This window comes from Zootoca vivipara, chromosome 4 (assembly GCF_965207765.1).
Source record: "Zootoca vivipara chromosome 4, rZooViv2.hap1.1, whole genome shotgun sequence".
NCBI lineage: Eukaryota > Metazoa > Chordata > Lepidosauria > Squamata > Lacertidae > Zootoca > Zootoca vivipara.
The window spans coordinates 99762215-99781416 of NC_142587.1; the positions used below are offsets into that span (position 1 = coordinate 99762215).

A 19202-nucleotide genomic window follows, 5' to 3' on the forward strand; every position below is an offset into this window, starting at 1 on the left:
ATGGGGTCACGAAGAGTCGGACACGACTAAATGACTAAACAACAACAACAATGATGAGGATTTGAACCAAGGAGCTTTTCCTCTTCCTGAAACACCACTTTAAAGCCCTTTGACTTTGGACCTTGGCTCAGGATGAGCCAATTGGCTTTGTACATTCTGCCTTCATTTCTCAAAAACCAAGGCTGCTTTAAACCTCAGAGATGCACCAATGCTTCCACACGAGGGCAGAGTTTTCACAAGATAGCAGCTCTGCGCAGAGTGTCTTTGGGAAATCTTGGAGAGAGCCACTCTCCTTTTCTGGAGCCGGTTTGCAAGCTCCCTTTCCTGCAGCCTGGGCCCCCAAAGAGAGAGCCACCCTTTTAACCCACCCCATCTGGCAAATGCAGAAAAGGCTGCTCTTATCCAGGGCTTTAAAGGTCAGCACCATACCCTTAGAATTGTGCTCGGAAACGTCCTGGGAGCCAGTGAAGATCCTTGAGGACCATGAGTTACATGGTCCCAGTCACCAGTCCGGCAGCCGCCTTCTGGGTTAGCTGTAGTTTCCGAGTCACCTTCAAAGGGAGCGCGTTGCAGTAGTCCAAGCGGGAGATAACCACTAACAGCAACAACGCCCTCAACGAAAACCCCCAGCCCATGATAAGCTCTGCTTTAAAAAGCCAGTCCCTGCCTGCTGTCTCATGTTTGGAAGGAGATGGCACAAAAGGAAAAAATGGATGAGGGGGGTAGAGGAAAACAAGCTGGGTATAGATCGCTTTCCTGACTGTGCTTGGGCACATCTAGTCTCAGTCCCTCGGTGAGATGGCAGCTCCTGAATTTCCCCATAGTTTAACCCAACCTGGATATTTTGGACTGCCGCGCGAGACAATTAGGACGCGGTGGGATAATGATTTGGATGCGTTTTCCGGCCACCACTGGCTTATTTATTCGAAATTCCCATCCTCGCTTAAACTTCCAGCTGGGGGCTGATGGGAGTTGTAGGCAGTATGGTGTAGTGGTTAGAGTGTTGGATTTGGACCTGGGAGAGACCAGGGTTCAAAGCCCCACTTGGCCTCGGAGCTCAGTGGGTGTGACGTTGGGAGCCAGCTCCTGCCTCTCCGCCTAACCTACCTCGCAGGGTTGTTATGGGGACTTAGTGAGGAGGGGGAACTCCTTGCAGAAAGAGGCAGGATAAATGCAGTAAATAAATAATAGTCCGAAATAGCTGGAGGTTGACAAAGGCTGGTATGGGGGTGTAGGAAAATGAGGAAGCCGTTCCTTTAAGATTCAGTTTTAGGTCCACTTTAATCAAGTCCTGCCCTTTTTCAGCACATAGTTAAACTATGGAACTCACTGCTTCAGGAGTCAGTGATGGTCACCAACTTGGACAGCTTTAAAAGAGATTTAGACCAAAATCTGGAAGAGGAGGAGACTAACAATGACTGCTGATCCTCCCTGGTTTGTACAGTCCACCTCCACAATCAGAGGCAATACCCTTATCGTTCACTATTGTTATTTGTTGCATTTATATATTACCGTTTCCCGGCAAGGAGCTCAAGCTGGGACACGTGACTCTCCCGCTCCCCATTTTATCCTCCCAACAACCCTGTGAGGTGGGCAAGGCTGAGAGACAGTGACTGGCCCCCAAGGTCACACTCAGTGAGCTTCATGGCTGAGGGGGAGGATTTGAACTCTGCTCTGCCAGGTCCTAATCCGAAACCCCAACCATTACTCCACACTGTCTCTACCAGGAATGCTTCTCAATGCCAGTTGCTTGGAAATAGCAGGAGGGGAGAGAGCTGCTCTTGGGAACAGGATGCTGGACTGAAGGGGGGGGGAAGCTCTTCTAATACTCCTCTACCCCCCCCAGTTACAATTCATGTCACATATAACCCCTGCAACAAATATCAACAACCTCAGATATGCAGATGACACAACCTTGATGGCAGAAAGTGAAGAGAAATTAAAGAACCTTTCAATGAGGGTGAAAGAGGAGAGCGCAAATTATGGTCTGAAGCTCAACATCAAAAAAACCAAGATTATGGCCACTGGTCCCATCACCTCCTGGCAAATAGAAGGGGAAGAAATGGAGGCAGTGAGAGATTTTACTTTCTTGGGCTCCTTGATCACTGCAGATGGTGACAGCAGTCACGAAATTAAAAGACGCCTGCTTCTTGGGAGAAAAGCAATGACAAACCTAGACAGCATCTTAAAAAGCAGAGACATCACCTTGCCGACAAAGGTCCGTATAGTTAAAGCTATGGTTTTCCCAGTAGTGATGTATGGAAGTGAGAGCAGGACCATAAAGAAGGCTGATTGCCGAAGAATTGATGCTTTTGAATTACAGTGGAACCTCTATTTACGAACACCTCGGTTTACGAATTTTCGGTTTACGAACGCCGCGGACCCATCTGGAACGGATTAATTCACTTTCCATTACTTTCAATGGGAAAGTTCACTTCAGTTTATGAACAGACTTCCGGAACCAATTCCGGAACCAATTACACCCATGCTTCGGGTTAAGTACGCTTCAGGTTGAGTACTCCGCGGACCTGTCTGGAACGGATTAATCCACTTTCCATTACTTTCAATTGGAAAGTTCGTTTCAGTTTATGAACGCTTCAGTTTAAGTACTCCGCGGACCGTCTGGAGCAGATTAATCCACTTTCCATTACTTTCAATGGGAAGGTTCACTTCAGTTTATGACTGCTTCAGTTTATGAACAGACTTCCGGAACCAATTGTGTTCATAAACCGAGGTACCACTGTATGGTGCTGGAGGAGACTCTTGAGAGTCCCATGAACTGCAAGAAGATCAAATCGATCCATTCTTAAGGAAATCAGCCTTGAGTGCTCACTGGAAGGACAGATCCTGAAGCTGAGGCTCTAATACTTTGGCCACCTCATGAGAAGAGAAGACTCCCTGGAAAAGCCCCTTATGTTGGGAAAGATGGAGGGCACTAGGAGAAGGGGACGACAGACGACGAGATGGTTGGACAGTGTTCTCGAAGCTACGAACATGAGTTTGACCAAACTGCGGGAGGCAGTGCAAGACAGGAGTGCCTGGCGTGCTATGGTCCATGGGGTCACGAAGAGTCGGACACGACTAAACCACTAAACAACAACAAGCCCTGCATTTAGCTACACTATTATTTATTTGCTAATGAATTGTGCAAAGAAAGGGTGCACTAAATCATCGCGATTTCATTTTACTGCCTCTAATTGTTCTCTTATATGCTCTAATCTGCCCTCATGCCTTCAAATGAGAATCAGGCAACAAATATTGCTAATGTTGCTGATGATACTGGATGTTCTGAGGTCTTGGCAATGTGTCCCAACACAGCCCAATGCTGCTGGGTGTGTCTGGCTGATCTCATCCCTCAGAAATGGCTGCCTGGCTTTTAACGTTAGGGCAGCTCCCAAGCGCTGTGAGGTTTAAGGTGCCCTGAGCTGAAATCATTTGTCTGCTTGGCTGTGCGCTTTTGACTGTATAGAGTCAAATCGCAGAATCATAGAGCTGGGATCATGAGGGTCTGCAAGTGACCAGGGATGTCCAGTAGGCTGATTGCGATCTATTGGTAGATTCCCCCGGGAGGGTTTAGGTAGATTGCGTTCGATCGCTGGGTCCCTTTCCTTAGTGTTGCTTAAATCTATTCCGTCCCCACTCCCAGCATCCCTGACCACTGGTCCTGCTAGCTAGGGATCATGGGAGTTGTAGGCCCAAAACATCTGGAGGGTCAAGGTGACTGGGTGACTCCATGAGGCCCAGAGCGGAGATGGATCAGGCAGGTGATGGATCAGGACCATGGCCAGCCTTCACATCCCTGCCCCTTTTGCCTCCTCAGCTTTTCCTGCAGATCGGCAACGCAGTGGCCAACCAGTTCTGGGCGGCCAACGTCCCCCCCAGCGAGGCAGTCCACCCCAGGAGCGACAGCCAGGAAAGGCGCCGCTTCCTCGTGGCAAAGTACAGAGAAGGGAAATACCGGCGCTATCACCCGCTCTTTGGCAACCAGGAGGAGCTCAACAAGGTGGGGCTTCTTATTCTTGTTGTTGTTGTTTAGTCGTTTAGTCGTGTCCGACTCTTCGTGACCCCATGGACCAGAGCACGCCAGGCACTCCTGTCTTCCACTGCCTCCCGCAGTTTGGGCAAACTCATGTTCGTAGCTTCGAGAACACTGTCCAACCATCTTGTCCTCTGTCGTCCCCTTCTCCTAGTGCCCTCAATCTTTCCCAACATCAAGGTCTTTTCCAAGGATTCTTCTCTTCTCATGAGGTGGCCAAAGTATTGGAGCCTCAGCTTCACAATCTGTCCTTCCAGGGAGCACTCAGGGCTGATTTCCTTAAGAATGGATAGGTTTGATCTTCTTGCAGTCCATGGGACTCTCAAGAGTCTCCTCCAGCACCATAATTCAAAAGCATCAATTCTTCGGCGATCAGCCTTCTTTATGGTCCAGCTCTCACTTCCATACATCACTACTGGGAAAACCATAGCTTTAACTATACGGACCTTTGTCGGCAAGGTGATGTCTCTGCTTTTTAAGATGCTGTCTAGGTTTGTCATTGCTTTTCTCCCAAGAAGCAGGCGTCTTTTAATTTCGTGACTGCTGTCACCATCTGCAGTGATCAAGGAGCCCAAGAAAGTAAAATCTCTCACTGCCTCCATTTCTTCCCCCTCTATTTGCCAGGAGGTGATGGGACCAGTGGCCATGTTCTTGGTTTTTTTGATGTTGAGCTTCAGACCATATTTTGCGCTCTCCTCTTTCACCCTCATTAAAAGGTTCTTTAATTCCTCCTCGCTTTCTGCCATCAAGGTTGTGTCATCTGCATATCTGAGGTTGTTGATATTCCTTCCGGCAATCTTAATTCCGGCTTGGGATTCATCTAGTCCAGCCTTTCGCATGATGAATTCTGCATATAAGTTAAATAAGCAGGGAGACAATATACAACCTTGTCGTACTCCTTTCCCAATTTTGAACCACTCAGTTGTTCCATATCCAGTTCTAACTGTAGCTTCTTGTCCCACATAGAGATTTCTCAGGAGACAGATGAGGTGATCAGGCACTCCCATTTCTTTAAGAACTTGCCATAGTTTGCTGTGGTCGACACAGTCAAAGGCTTTTGCATAGTCAATGAAGCAGAAGTAGACGTTTTTCTGGAACTCTCTAGCTTTCTCCATAATCCAGCGCATGTTTGCTATTTGGTCTCTGGTTCCTCTGCCCTTTCGAAATCCAGCTTGCACTTCTGGGAGTTCTCGGTCCACATACTGCCTAAGCCTGCCTTGTAGAATTTTAAGCATAACCTTGCTAGCGTGTGAAATGAGCGCAATTGTGCGGTAGTTGGAGCATTCTTTGGCACTGCCCTTCTTTGGGATTGGGATGTAGACTGATCTTCTCCAATCCTCTGGCCATTGCTGAGTTTTCCAAACTTGCTGGCATATTGGGTGTAGCACCTTAACAGCATCATCTTTTAAAATTTTAAATAGTTCAGCTGGAATATCATCACTTCCACTGGCTTTGTTATTAGCAGTGCTTTCTAAGGCCCATTTGACTTCACTCTCCAAGATGTCTGGCTCAAGGTCAGCAACGACACTACCTGGGGTGTACGAGACCTCCATATCTTTCTGGTATAATTCCTCTGTGTATTCTTGCCACCTCTTCTTGATGTCTTCTGCTTCTGTTAGGTCCTTACCACTTTTGTCCTTGATTATGGTAATCTTTGTACGAAATGTTCCTTTCATATCTCCAATTCTCTTGAACAGATCTCTGGTTTTCCCCATTCTATTGTTTTCCTCTATTTCTTTGCATTGCTCATTTAAGAAGACCCTCTTGTCTCTCCTTGCTGTTTTTTGGAAATCTGCATTCAGTTTCCTGTATCTTTCCCTATCTCCCTTGCATTTTGCTTGCCTCCTCTCCTCCGCTATTTGTAAGGCCTCGTTGGACAGCCATTTTGCTTTCTTGCATTTCCTTTTCTTTGGGATGGTTTTCGTTGCTGCCTCCTGTATAATGTTACGAGCCTCCATCCATAGTTCTTCAGGCACTCTGTCCACCAAATCTAAATCCTTAAACCTGTTCCTCACTTCCACTGTGTATTCATAAGGGATTTGATTCAGATTGTATCTTACTGGCCCAGTGGTTTTTCCTACTTTCTTCAGTTTAAGCTGGAATTTTGCTATAAGAAGCTGATGATCTGAGTTACAGTCAGCTCCAGGTCTTGTTTTTGCTGATTGTATAGAGCTTCTCCATCTTTGGCTGCAGAGAATATAATCAATCTGATTTCGATGCTGCCCATTTGGTGATATCCATGTGTAGAGTCGTCTCTTGTGTTGTTGGAAGAGAGTGTTTGTGATGACCAGCTTGTTCTCTTGACAGAACTCTATTAGCCTTTGCCCTGCTTCATTTTGAACTCCCAGGCCAAACTTGCCAGTTGTTCCTTTTATCTCTTGATTCCCTACTTTAGCATTCCAATCCCCTGTAATGAGAAGAACATCCTTCTTTGGTGTCATTTCTAGAAGGTGTTGTAGGTCTTCATAGAATTGGTCAATTTCACTTTCTTCAGCACCAGTAGTTGGTGCATAAACTTGGATTACTGTGATGTTAAAAGGTCTGCCTTGGATTCGTATCGAGATCATTCTGTCATTTTTGAGATTGCATCCCATTACAGCTTTTGCCACTCTTTTGTTGACTATGAGGGCCACTCCATTTCTACTACGGGATTCTTGCCCACAGTAGTAGATATGATAGTCATCCGAACTGAATTCGCCCATTCCCTTCCATTTTAGTTCACTGATGCCCAGGATGTCGATATTTATTCTTGTCATCTCATTTTTGACCACATCCAGCTTACCTCCATTCATGGTTCTTACATTCCAGGTTCCTATGCAATATTTTTCTTTACAGCATCGGACTTTCCTTTCGCTTCCAGGCATATCCGCAACTGAGCGTCCTTTCGGCTTTGGCCCAGCCGCTTCATCAGCTCTGAATCTACTTGTACTTGTCCTCCGCTCTTCCTCAGTAGCATGTTGGACGCCTTCCGACCTGAGGGGCTCATCTTCCAGCGTCATAACTTTTATATGCCTGTTGTCTTTGTCCATGGAGTTTTCTTGGCAGGGTTACTGGAGTGGCTTGCCAGTTCCTTCTCCAGGTGGATCACGTTTAGTCAAAACTCTCCACTATGACCTGTCCATCTTGGGTGGCCCTGCATGGCATAGCTCATAGCTTCTCTGAGTTATTCAAGCCCCTTCGCCACGACAAGGCATTGATCCATGAAGGGGCTTCTTATTCTTAGTCTTATTTATTTACACAATTTGTATATTGCACAGAAGAATACCAAAGGAAAGCACAAAATGCATAATAAAAAAACAAAAGAAAAGCAAACCAAACCAAAAATTCCCCCTCTCCCACAACACAGTTTAAAGGGCATCAGATGTCAATCTACCAAATAATAAGGAGTTTAATTTTTTATATTTGCACTCTGCCCGACTGGGTCGGCCCAACCAGTCTGGGTGGCTTCCAGCACATAAAAAAAAAACATAGTACAGTTATACAGACAAAGCCACTTCTGGCGAACCAGAGCAGCACACGGAAACGCCGTTTACCTACCCGCCGGAGCGGTACCTATTTATCTACTTGCACTTTGATGTGCTTTCAAACTGCTAGGTGGGCAGGAGCTGGGACCAAGCAACGGGAGCTCACCCCATTGCAGGGATTCGAACCGCCGACCTTCTGATCGGCAAGCCCTAGGCTCAGTGGTTTAACCCACAGCGCCACCTGGGTCCCATATATATGGCCTGGTTAAAAGGGAACGTTCTTGCCTGGCGCTAAAGGTGTAGAACAGGGGTCAGCAAACTTTTTAAGGAGGGGGCCGCTTCACCGCCCTTCAGACCTTGTGGCGGGCCAGACTGTGCGCACGTGCACACACGGCGGGGGGAGGGGGGGCTTCTCTCTCCCCCCAGCCCCTCCCCTCCCATGCTTTCCTACCTCCTGCGGTTGGGAGGGAGCCGGCGGTGGGGGTGGCACCTCTCCTTTCCTGGCCAGCTTTACCAGGCGCCAGGCATGGGGCCAGTGGGTGCACCAAGCTCCAGCCGAAGCCCCGTGACGCGCCCGTCAATATGCCCGCAGCACGGCCATGGACAGAGAGGTGGGCGGGCGGGTGGCAAGTCTGGGTCGCACCTCAGTGCGGGGGTGGGGGTGGCGAGGCTTCGGATTGGGTTGCACCAATCAAAGCAAGCTCCCTTCCTCTGCAGGGCGGGGAGAAGCCAGGAGGAGGGAAGGAGGTGTTGCCGCGGTATGTGGGTGTGTGGGGCAAAGGCACCCCCCAAAATTGCAAAAAATAAATAAATGGCGCAGCCCAAACGATCACACTGATCGAAGCAGCTATTCCAGGGCCGTCTGCGGGCCGGATCCAGAGGGCAATTGGGCCTGATCCGGCCCACGGGCTTTAGTTTGCCAACCCCTGGTATAGAAGGACGGCACCAGTCGAGACTCCCTAGGGAGAGCATCCCACAAACGGGGAGCCATCACAGAAAAGGCCCTGTTCTCGTGTTGCCACCTTCCGGACCTCTCAGGGAGAAGGCACATGAAGAAGGGCGTCCGAAGATGATCTCCAGGTCGGTTCATGTGGCAAGTGGCGGTTCTGAGCCGTTTAAGGCCGGTTTCTGGATAGGGAGGGCGAAGGTTAAGAAGTTGGTCCCCCAGGCCTGTGCATCTCAGGCAGAGTTGGACCGGCATGCTGTCATCTGGATAGCAGAAGGGGGGGCCGGGTGTGTGTGGAACTGCTTCCGCTTATGGCTTTCGCCTCCTGCGCCAGATCCGGCTCTGGGCGAGACGCCCAGAATGGTGTCCAAGCAACAAGGAAATTTGTGCATAGATTGTAGGAGCTGGGCGAAGAGGAATGAATTGCAGTGTTGTGTCTCGTGGTGCACAATGCCTCTGGGCATGTGCGGAGTGCCTTTCCCTCACCTCCAAAGCTGAGTTTAAATATCTTCTTTTAACGGAACAACAACAAGGAAATCCCTACCATTTCCCCCATGGTTATTAGTATTAGTATTTTTAGTAATACAGTAGTATCGCTATTCTTTCTTCTGCAATTGGTTCCCCTTTCCCCACCCCCATTCCCAGAGCAGGAGATTAATGCATCAGATTTTCCCATAAACCAATCTGCGCAGTCCTCAGGGTCTTGCATTTGAGCATTTTATAAAAGGGGGGGGGGCATATTTCAACAAAACTGCCTGCGTCAGATGGCATCATTCAGAGCATGTTGGGGGTAGGACTAGATGAGCCCTGGGGGTCCCTTCCAACACTGCTTCATTCTCTGATTCTAAGTGTATGAGGCCGCTTCCTGTGTTCCTGCTGCAAGGGTGTGCAGTGAGCCATTTTATGGCTGTGGAAAGCCGGCGCCTCTCCCCTATTTATTTTTTCTTCGGAAATGTCCTGGCCCCAGAGAGCTGTCAGGAAGCTGTGAAGGAATGCGCGAAAGAAGCTGGAATCGTTTGAACATCCCTTGCAAGCTCAGTCGCTTGACCTGCTGGGATTTTTAAACACCTCCTCCTCCTCCTCTTCTTCTCATCATCATCATCATCATTGTACGCTGCTTTCCCGCTTATGGGCTTAGTGAGCAAGACTTCCGGGACGTTTGCTTTCGTGGTTTGGGGGTGACCGACGTTTTTTTATTGCAAATTGTTGGGCGTTTATTATTATTATTATTTATTAAAGGTTTTCTTGGTTTACAAAGATATGTGCAATGTCTCTCATAACATTTTTACTAATCAGTTTCATTTGTTGAGACATTGGGGAGGAAAGGGAAAGAGAGGTAGATGGGGGGGGGGAGACCTGCCAGAAGTAAACATGGACCAGTGGTACCAAACAGTATGGGAAACAGCCTTACTAGAAAAATTAACCGATAAGTTGAAACTGACACGGGGACAAATAGAAGAAGACGGCTTCAAAGTCTTATTATTTGCCAAGGGAATCTTTGGACCAATTTATTCTTTATTATCCCTTTGGAGCTGCACTGTGTCTTTCGGACTTTAGTTCTTCTGGGCTGGGACGCTTGATGCTTTCAACGTTGGGTTCTTTGCTTTCCTCCTTTTTGTGACGATCCCTCTTCCCTGCTAAATACAGTGGTACCTTGGTTCTCAAACCTAATCCGTTCCGGAATCTGTTCCGAAACCAAAGCGTTCCAAAACCAAGGCGTGCTTTCCAATAGAAAGTAATGCAAAACGGATTGATCCGTTCCAGACTTCTAAAAACAACCCCTAAAGCAGCAATTTAACATGGATTTTACTATCTAACGAGACCGTCGACCCATAAAATGAAAGCAATAATCAATGTACTGCAGTCACACAACCAGTCAACCAGTAGCTGAACTGGGTTCCACACAGCCACAAAAACGAAACAAAAAGAGAGCCGCAAAAACAAAAACGCAAAATAAATAGCAAAAGCAGACAGACTTCAGTGTAACACTCAAATCGGAAGTGGAACACTAAAAAAGGAGCTCGTTCGGCTTCCAAAAAAAGTTCGCAAACCGGAACACTTACTTCCGGGTTTGCAGTGTTTGGGTTCCAAGTTGTTTGAGAACCAAAGCGTCTGAGAACCAAGGTGCCACTGTAAATCAATGCAAATATAAATGAGCCTGGGAACGAGGCAGGCCCCCCGCCCTCAGCTGGTGGGGCGGAAGAGTCGCCCTTCACTTTTAAAAAAATGCGAGCTTGGGAGCAGTCCAGAGCTGGCGCAGCCAAGACGCGTTCCATGCACTGTTTTTGCAACTCGTGTATTGTTTCCCCATGCAAAGTTGGGGGCAGGGAGGCCCATGACCCTCCCCGTTCCCTTCCCCCTCCCACCTGCGCTCCGGCAGAGCCAAGTAAGTGGGATCTGACCTTGCCGGATCAGATTGCAGCACTTTCTCCCTCCCTCTCCCTCCCTCCCGGGGCTTCTCTGTTTCTCATTTGCAGCAAAGTCTAGTCCCCACCCTCCTGGCCGGGGACTCTGGAATGCCACCCGTGGGTTGCCTTGCCTCCTTCCTCCTGATAAAAGGCCCTTGCCTTCTCTCCGGCTGAAAACTTCCTTTGTGCAGCCAGGTCCCCTTTGCCGCTGCCTCCCTCGGCTTGGAGGATGGCTTGATGGCATCTGCCTGGGCAGAGGTTCGGATGTCCCCCTCGGCTCCTTCCCTTCCTCCTCTCTCCTCGCTCTCGGGTGCCCCTAACTCTCTCCCCTTGTTGACCCTCCCCCCAACAGGCTCTGTGCGCAGCCGTGACCACCAGTGACCTGGCGGAGACGCTCTCCCTCTTGTTCTGCGGCGCCGAAGTCAACTGCTACACGGGGGACCCCGACTACCCGTCGCCTATCGCCTTAGCGGAGCAGGCCGGCCAGAGGTTGCAGGTGGAGTTTCTGCTGCACAACAAGACCTCCGGTGAGGAGGGGGGAAGGGGCAGAGGAATTTGGCCAGAGGGGCTGGAGCGGAGGGTGCCTGAAAAGTCGGCATACGGGTGTTGCAAGCCGAACAGCGAGTGCCTGAGGAAAGGAGGCAGAAGGAAGCAAGGGCGCTGTGTCGTCTCGGTTTTCTAGGCTGCATCCTGGCTCCCGTACCTATTTCCCTCCCCGGTTCATTTGGAAGCGCCACCCCTCAGATGTGGGGTGCAAGCAGCAGGTGTCGGCTGCTTCCGTATGCCATATGCCAGGTCAGACTCTAGCCTAGGATGGTCTGCTCTGACTGGCAGCAGCTCTTGGGGCATTGCAAGGGGGTTGGACTGGAGGACCTTTTGGGTGCCCTCCGACTTTATATTTCTCTGACTCTGTAGCTCTGCAGAGGTCTGTCTCCAGCTTTTCGAAGAAGTGAAGCTGGAAAGCAGGGAGGATGTTGACCAGGAAGGACAATCATTTGGGGTTGGGGCACCCAGTTGAACCTGTAAAGGGTCTAGACCAGCGGTTGCTAAACTTTATCCAGCCACCGCCTCCTTGGCTGCATCCTCCCCAGTGACTGCCACCCGACCTTATCAAAAAAACATTATTCAGAATAGCAGTTTGCACCACCCCCTAAGGAAGACAAGAACAAAATAATGTCAAGACTATTAACAGTGAATTGCACATTTATTTTTGCTTGGGGAACCACAGTATCCGAGCAGGAGACTTCGGACCAGCAGTTCAGCTCTGCACATCGGAATTGGGAAGGAGGGGCATAGATACTGGGTGTGATGTTCCGGCATATCTTCCATCTATGGTCCCTGCTGCCCCCCCCCCCCCCCACGGAAGAACAAGGCAGAGAGGATCCTCTCCTGCGTTTTTTGGGGAAATGAATCGTTCTCCCCTTTTTTTGGAAGCTGAAAACAGACCTGAAATGGGTCGGAGACAAAATAATAATAATAATAATATAATTATTTATCATTTATACCCCGCCCATCTGGCTGGGTTTCCCCAGCCACTCTGGGCGGCTTCCAACCGAATATTAAAAACAGTACAGCATCAAACATTAAAAACTTCCCTAAACAGGGCCGCCTTCAGCTGTCTTCTGAAAGTAGAATAGTTACTTATTGCCTTGACATCTGCTGGGAGGGCGTTCCACAGGGTGGGTGCCACTACCGAGAAGGCCCTCTGTTTAGCTCCCAGTAACCTCACTTCTCACAATGAGGGAACCGCCAGAAAGCCCTCGGTGCTGGATCTCAGTGTCCAGGTAGAACGATGGGGTTCGAGACGCTCCTTCAGGTATACAGGACCGAGGCCGTTTAGGGCTTTAAAGGTCAGTACCAACACTTTGAACTGTGCTCGGAAACGTACTGGGAGCCAGTGTAGATCTCTCAGGACCGGTGTTATGTGGTCCCGGCGGCCACTCCCAGTCACTAGTCTAGCTGCCGCATTCTGGATTAATTGCAGTTTCTGGGTCACCTTCAAAGGTAGCCCCACATAGAGCGCATTGCAGTAGTCCAAGCAGGAGATAAGCAGAGCATGCACCACTCTGGCGAGACAGCACACAGGCAGGTAGGGTCTCAGCCTGCGTACCAGATGGAGCTGGTAGACAGCTGCCCTGGACACAGAATTAACCTGTGCCTCCATGGACAGCTATGAGTCCAAAATGACTCCCAGGCTGCACACCTGGTCCTTCAGGGGCACAGTTACCCCATTCAAGACCAGGGAATCCCCCACACCTGCCCGCCTCCTGTCCCCCCCAAACAGTACTTCTGTCTTGTCAGGATTCAACTTCAATCCATTAGCCGCCACTCCATAAAGCGGAATACTTCAGATTTTGCTGGAAAAAACACCCACCAGCAGGAATCAAAGGTGGCTTCTGGTTCAGAAGCATCGCTGCCTCCCAATTTGTGAAGGCAGAGCATAGCCCTTTTGGCTAGTAGCCCCCCCCCCCCCGAGGCTACTCTATGAATGTGTCTTGTCCTTTTTTAAACCCATCCAGATTGGAGGCCATCTCTGCCTCCTGTGGCAGGGAGTTCCACAGTTTAACCACCTGCTGCGTGAATAAGTCCTTCCATTTCTCTGCCCTAAATCTTCCAACATCCAGCTTTATGGGATGCCCGCAAGTTCTAGTGTTACGAGAGAGGGACCAAAACATTTTCTCTATGGTACGCATCACATAACTTTCTCTCAAATTGCTTCCTCCTCACCTTTTCCCTAACCTGAAAAGTCGCAGACGCTGCAACCTTTCCTCGTAGGGAAAGTTGGTCCACCCCTCTTGATAGTTTCGGGGTCATAGAATCATAGAACTGTAGAGTTGGAAGGGACCTCTAGAGACATCTAGTCCAGCCCCTGGCAATGCAGGAAGCACCCCTGTTCCGAACCTTAACCAGCTCTGCAATATTGTAAAAAACGGGGGGTCTTTTCTGGGAAGCAGAGAATAAGCTTCGCTGGGAATCCAGGCTGGGCAGGGCTTGGAACAAAAGCCCCTCCGCCCCACGGCCAGGAGGACAAAAAAACCAAGCCCAAATTTCTAGCTTCCCGGCCGTAAGTTCTTCTTTCGCCACCTAGCCGGAACGATGCTTCACTGACTCACTGCTTTTGGCAAGGTCAGCAGAGCCCTGCGCTGACCCTCCCCCCCTCCCCTTCTGCCTCTGCCAAATTTCTCCCCACACCCTTTTCGGTTTTTGGAAAGCGCACAGAGCGGATTACTGGCTGGAAGGGCCAAAAGCCTTGTCTCTTAAGATGGATGAGCTGGTGACTGAGCGGCTTAAAAACAATAGGCGGGTGGGCTGGAAAAACAGACAGGCTGGCTGAGTGTGGGTTGCAAAGCTTTGATGGGTCTTTTCCCCACATCTGGTTTGCATCGACTCTCTGGCCCCCACACCCCTTGGCTGTTTGGCTTGGCGGCTTGGGCCCCTGAAGCATTCAAAAGCAGGAGCAGCCGAGTGGGGGGAACAGGAGGTGTCCTGCGCTCTTTGTCTTTTTAACAGGAAGGGAGGAAAGTAAGGCAGATCACAGAATCGTAGAGTTGGAAGGGACCCCAAGGGTCATCTAGTCCAACCCCCTGCAAGGCAGGAATCTCAGCTCAAGCATCCCTGGCAGATGGCCGCCAGATCTCTGCGTAGAAACCTCCAAGGAAGGAGAGCCCGCAACTTCCCGAGGGAGTCTGTTGCACTGTCAAACAGCTCTTACCGTCAGAAAGTTCTTCCTGATGTTGAGTCGGAATCTCTTTTCTTGCAGCTTGAAGCCATGGGTTCGAGTCCTACCCTCCAGAGCAGGAGAAAACAAGCTTGCTCTCTCCCCCATGGGGCAGCCTTTGAGATATTTGAAGGTGGCTCTCCTCTCTCCTCTCAGTCTCCTCTTTTCCAGGCTAAACATACCCAGCTCCTTCAACCGCTCCTCATCAGGCTTGGTTTCCAGACCCTGGATCATTTTGGTTGCCCTCCTCTGCACGCTTCCCAGCTTGCCTGATGGTAGGGGTGATAGAGGGACATGAATGGTGCTGTCATCATAGAATCATAGAGTTGGAAGGGACCCCGAGGGTCATCTAGTCCAACCCCCGAAACACAGAGATCGCAGATTAATAATCTGTGATGGATGGCCATCCAACCTCTGCTTAAAAACCTCCAAGGAAGGAGAGCCTACCACCTCCCGAGGGAGTCCACTGTTGAATGGCTCTTGCCGTCCGAAAGTTCTTCCTAACGTTTTGCTGCAATCTCTCTTGTCATCATTTGAGTTCCTAAATTCAGGTCCTGATCTCTGGAGCAGCTGGAGGCAGGCTTCCTCCATCTTCCTTCGGAGATGTGCCTCCATCTCCTCTTCTCCGGGCCAAAGCTCCCTGCCCTGTGACTCCAGCCTGCCACTCACCCTGTTTCTCTCTTGCCTTGGCAGAGACCCCTCAGCTGGACATGGGCACCAACATAGAGAAGCACTACTCCATCTTCCTGCCTTCTGTCGCTCACAACGGCTTCCTCTTCAAGGCACCCTCCATGGCCAAGCTGGTCCACGAACGGAAATCCCGGGAAGGTGAGGCAAGGCGGGGGTGTGTGTGTGTGAGGGGCCGGAGGGAGGCTGCTTTGGACCACCGAGGCAGGTTTCTTAGGGTGGTGCAGGTGGCCGGCGGGACAGCCATCAACTCTCCTTCCCTCCCTGCACTGCCGCCCGCTTGAAAACGCAACCCTGAAACATGGAGCAGAGATCTAAATCACTGACTTCGCTCTCTCATGGACCCCCCCAAGATTGGCTGTGCTTTGGGGGGGGAGTGTGCAGAGCTTTTATATTACTACCCTTTTGCAGTGCCGGATTTACGTATAAGCTAAACAAGCTCTAGCTTAGAAAGAAGATTCCGCCTAAACATTAGGAAGAACTTCCTGACAGTAAGAGCTGTTCGGCAGTGGAATTTGCTGCCAAGGAGTGTGGTGGAGTCTCCTCCTTTGGAGGTCTTTAAGCAGAGGCTTGACAGGCATATGTCAAGAATGCTTTGGTGGTGTTTCCTGCTTGGCAGGGGGTTGGACGGGATGGCCCTTGTGGTCTCTTCCAACTCTAAGATTCTATGATTCTAGGCCCCCCCCCCCTCTTGGGGCTCCCTCAAAAATTTAAAGGAAAAAACACAAACTGGATGTACATTTCCAAAATATAAGATAAACAACAAATAAAATAAAACCTACATACAGCAACCGTGTTTTGTGTTGTGTAGGCTCCTATGATGTAAGTCATGGGCCCCGCCTTCTCTCTAAATTATCACCGGTTTGCTCCTTTCTATATATAGGGTGCCTACATTCTGCATGGACTGCTTGCATGGCAACATGTGCAAATGGCTTGAGATACCCATTAGGTGCATAAATGACCATATAGCATATATTCAACAACAAAAAGCAGTGACCATTTGGACATACAAAAGCAGTGACAGCTGGACATATAAAGGGCCCCATTACCTCCAGTAGCTTAGGGCCTCATCAAACCTAAATTCGACCCTGCCTTTTTGAGCAAGTTGCTAGACCTTGTGGTTCCTGCAGCGTTTCCGAAAGCGCAGGGGGGCGGGCTGCTGATAAGCCGCCGAAATCTCACAAGACGGGATGGCAGCTTAAGAGATAAGGGTCGAGCGTTAGTCGAGTGGACCCGCCGGAAAATAATAATGGCTGTGACCGACTTAGGTCCATTGATTTTGCTGTGTTTACTCGTTGGGATCTAAAGGCAGCGCACATGTCCTGGCACCTCCGTAGCAGAAAAGGGACCGTTCCTTGCATTGCTTCAAAGTGTGTTCCAGTGATGGGTCTTTAATAATAATAATAATAATAATAATAATAATAATAAATTATCCAGCTCCTGCCAACCTAGCAGTTCGAAAGCATGTCAAAGTGCAAGTAGATAAATAGGAACTGCTACAGCGGGAAGGTAAACGGCGTTTCCATGCGCTGCTCTGGTTTGCCAGAAGCGGCTTTGTCATGCTGGCCACATGGCCTGGAAGCTATATGCTGACTCCCTCAGCCAATAAAGCGAGATGAGCGCCGCAACCCCAGAGTCAGTCATGACTGGACCTAATGGTCAGGGGTCCCTTTACCTTTACCTTTACCCCACCCATCTGGCTGGGTTTCCCCAGCCACTCTGGGCGGCTTCCAACAGAAAAATAAAATACAGTCATCTATTAAACATTAATAGCCTCCCTGAACAGGGCTGCCTTCAGATGTCTTCTAAAAGTCTGGTATTTGTTTTTCTCTTTGACATCTTGTGGGAGGGTGTTCCACAGGGCAGGTGCCACTACCGAGAAGGCCCTCTGCCTGGTTCCCTGCAACTTGGCTTCTCGCAGTGGGGGAACTGCCAGAAGGCCCTTGGTGCTGGACCTCAATGTTTGGGCAGAACGATGGGGGTGGAGACGCTCCTTCAGGTATACTGGACCGAGGCCGTTTAGGGCTTTAAAGGTCAGCACCAACACTTTGAACTGTGCTCGGAAACGTACTGGGAGCCAGTGTAGATCTCTCAGGACCAGTGTTATGTGGTCTCAGCGGCCGCTCCCAGTCACCAGTCTAGCTGCCACATTCTGGATTAGTTGTAGTTTCCGGGTCACCTTCAAAGGTAGCCCCACATAGAGTGCATTGCAGTAGTCCAAGCGAGAGATAGCTAGAGCAGGCATCCCCAAACTGCGGCCCTCCAGATATTTTGGCCTACAACTCCCATGATCCCTAGCTCAGTGTTTCTCAACCTTTTTTGGGCAAAGGCACACTTGTTTCATGAAAAAAATCACGAGGCACACCACCATTAGAAAATGTTTAAAAAATTAACTCTGTGCCTATATTGACTATATATAAAGTAATTCTCCCACGGCACACCAGGCAACATCTCGCGGCACACTAGTGTGCCGTGGAACAGTGGTTGAGAAACACTGCCCTAGCTAACAGGACCAGTGGTCGGGGAAGATGGGAATTGTAGTCCAAAACATCTGGAGGGCCGAAGTTTGGGGGTGCCTGAGCTAGAGCATGCACCACTCTGGCGAGACAGACTGCAGGCAGGGAGGGTCTCAGCCTGCGTACCAGAAGGAGCTGATAGACAGCTTGTTCTCTCCCTGCATCTTGTTCTCTCCCTGCATCAACTGAGCTGTGCCTCTCCCTCTCCCAGCTTTTTTGGCTAATGCTTGACCCCTTCCCCACTTAGAATTCAGCCGCCGCTGGTGTCGCCTCCATGAGGGCGTCTTCAGCTACTACGACAACAACACCAGCACTGTGCCCAATGGGGAGATCCGGATGCAGGAGGTGGCCTGCCTGGTGAATAACCCCCCGGAGGCCCACGGGTGAGTGAGGCTGCCCCCTTTGTGCACGGGGGGGGGGGGAGAGGGGGGGACCCCCAGTGTGGGATGCTTGGTTTATCACCCTAATGAGAAAGTGGGGTCCTGAGTAATGGAACTGACCGTAATCATTAATATTATTAGCATTATAATCATCCGCTTTATTTATGCCCCGCCTTCCACCAATCCTCCTGGCTTCCACCAAGCGACACAGATAAAATGCGAAAGGTCAAAAGCATATAAGGATCGTAGCTAAGAAGCAATTAAACCAGAATGGAACAGAATCCATATAAAAATGATCCCTTGAAATGCAGGAAGTAAAACGACACCAATATATATATATATATATATATATATATATATATATATATATACACACACACACACACACACACACACACACACACACACACACACACACACACACACAGTGGTACCTTGGTTTAAGTACACAATTGTCTGTACTTAACCTGAAGCGAACTCTCCCATTGAAAGTAATGGAAAGTGGATTAATCCGTTCCAGACGGGTCCGTGGAGTACTTAAACTGAAAGTACTCAAACCGAAGCGTACTTAAAGTTAGGTATGACTGTAAAAACGCTTGGCAAACTATGTCACACGCATCAAATGTGGGCTGGATCCTTCTCCAATTATGTGGAGGGGATCTGTCCTGGTTAATTTTCAGAATTGGCTGGGGGCAAAAAAAAAGTCAGGGCATCGGCCCATATTACTCAGTGGTCGCCTAAAGCCAGAATCCTCTTCTCACAGTGGCCGACTAGGTGCCTATTGTGTGAAGCCTGCAACCAGGATCCGAACCCTCTGTTGGTTTCCAGCAACTGGGACCCAGAAGCATTGTTGCTCCCGACCGTGGAGTAGCCACCGCTATCCCTCTCCTCCTGCAAGAATTTGTCCAGTCCTCTTTCAAAGCCGTCTAGGTTTGGTGGCCACCCCTGCCCCCTGTGGCAGGGAGTTCCGCAGTTTAACTCTGTGCTGCGTGAAGACAGAAAATTTCTCTGTCCCGAATCTTCCCCACGTTCAGCTTCCTCGTATGC

General features: G+C 49.7%; 1 protein-coding gene across 19 annotated transcripts in view; it reads left to right on the forward strand.

Annotated features, from left to right (window-relative positions):
- Positions 1 to 19202, forward strand: part of ARAP1 (ArfGAP with RhoGAP domain, ankyrin repeat and PH domain 1) — a 127991-nt gene that overhangs the window by 76190 nt on the left and 32599 nt on the right. For all 19 annotated transcript variants that reach the window (XR_015949747.1, XR_015949748.1, XR_015949749.1 and 16 more), the window contains 4 exons: positions 3821 to 4003; positions 11207 to 11381; positions 15266 to 15400; positions 18023 to 18158. Coding sequence is in view for 16 of the 19 variants with exons in the window: in XM_088668489.1 (XP_088524615.1) it covers positions 3821 to 4003; positions 11207 to 11381; positions 15266 to 15400; positions 18023 to 18158 (629 nt within the window). In the remaining 3 variants the exon portion in view is untranslated. The remainder of the gene's footprint in view (positions 1 to 3820; positions 4004 to 11206; positions 11382 to 15265; positions 15401 to 18022; positions 18159 to 19202) is intronic.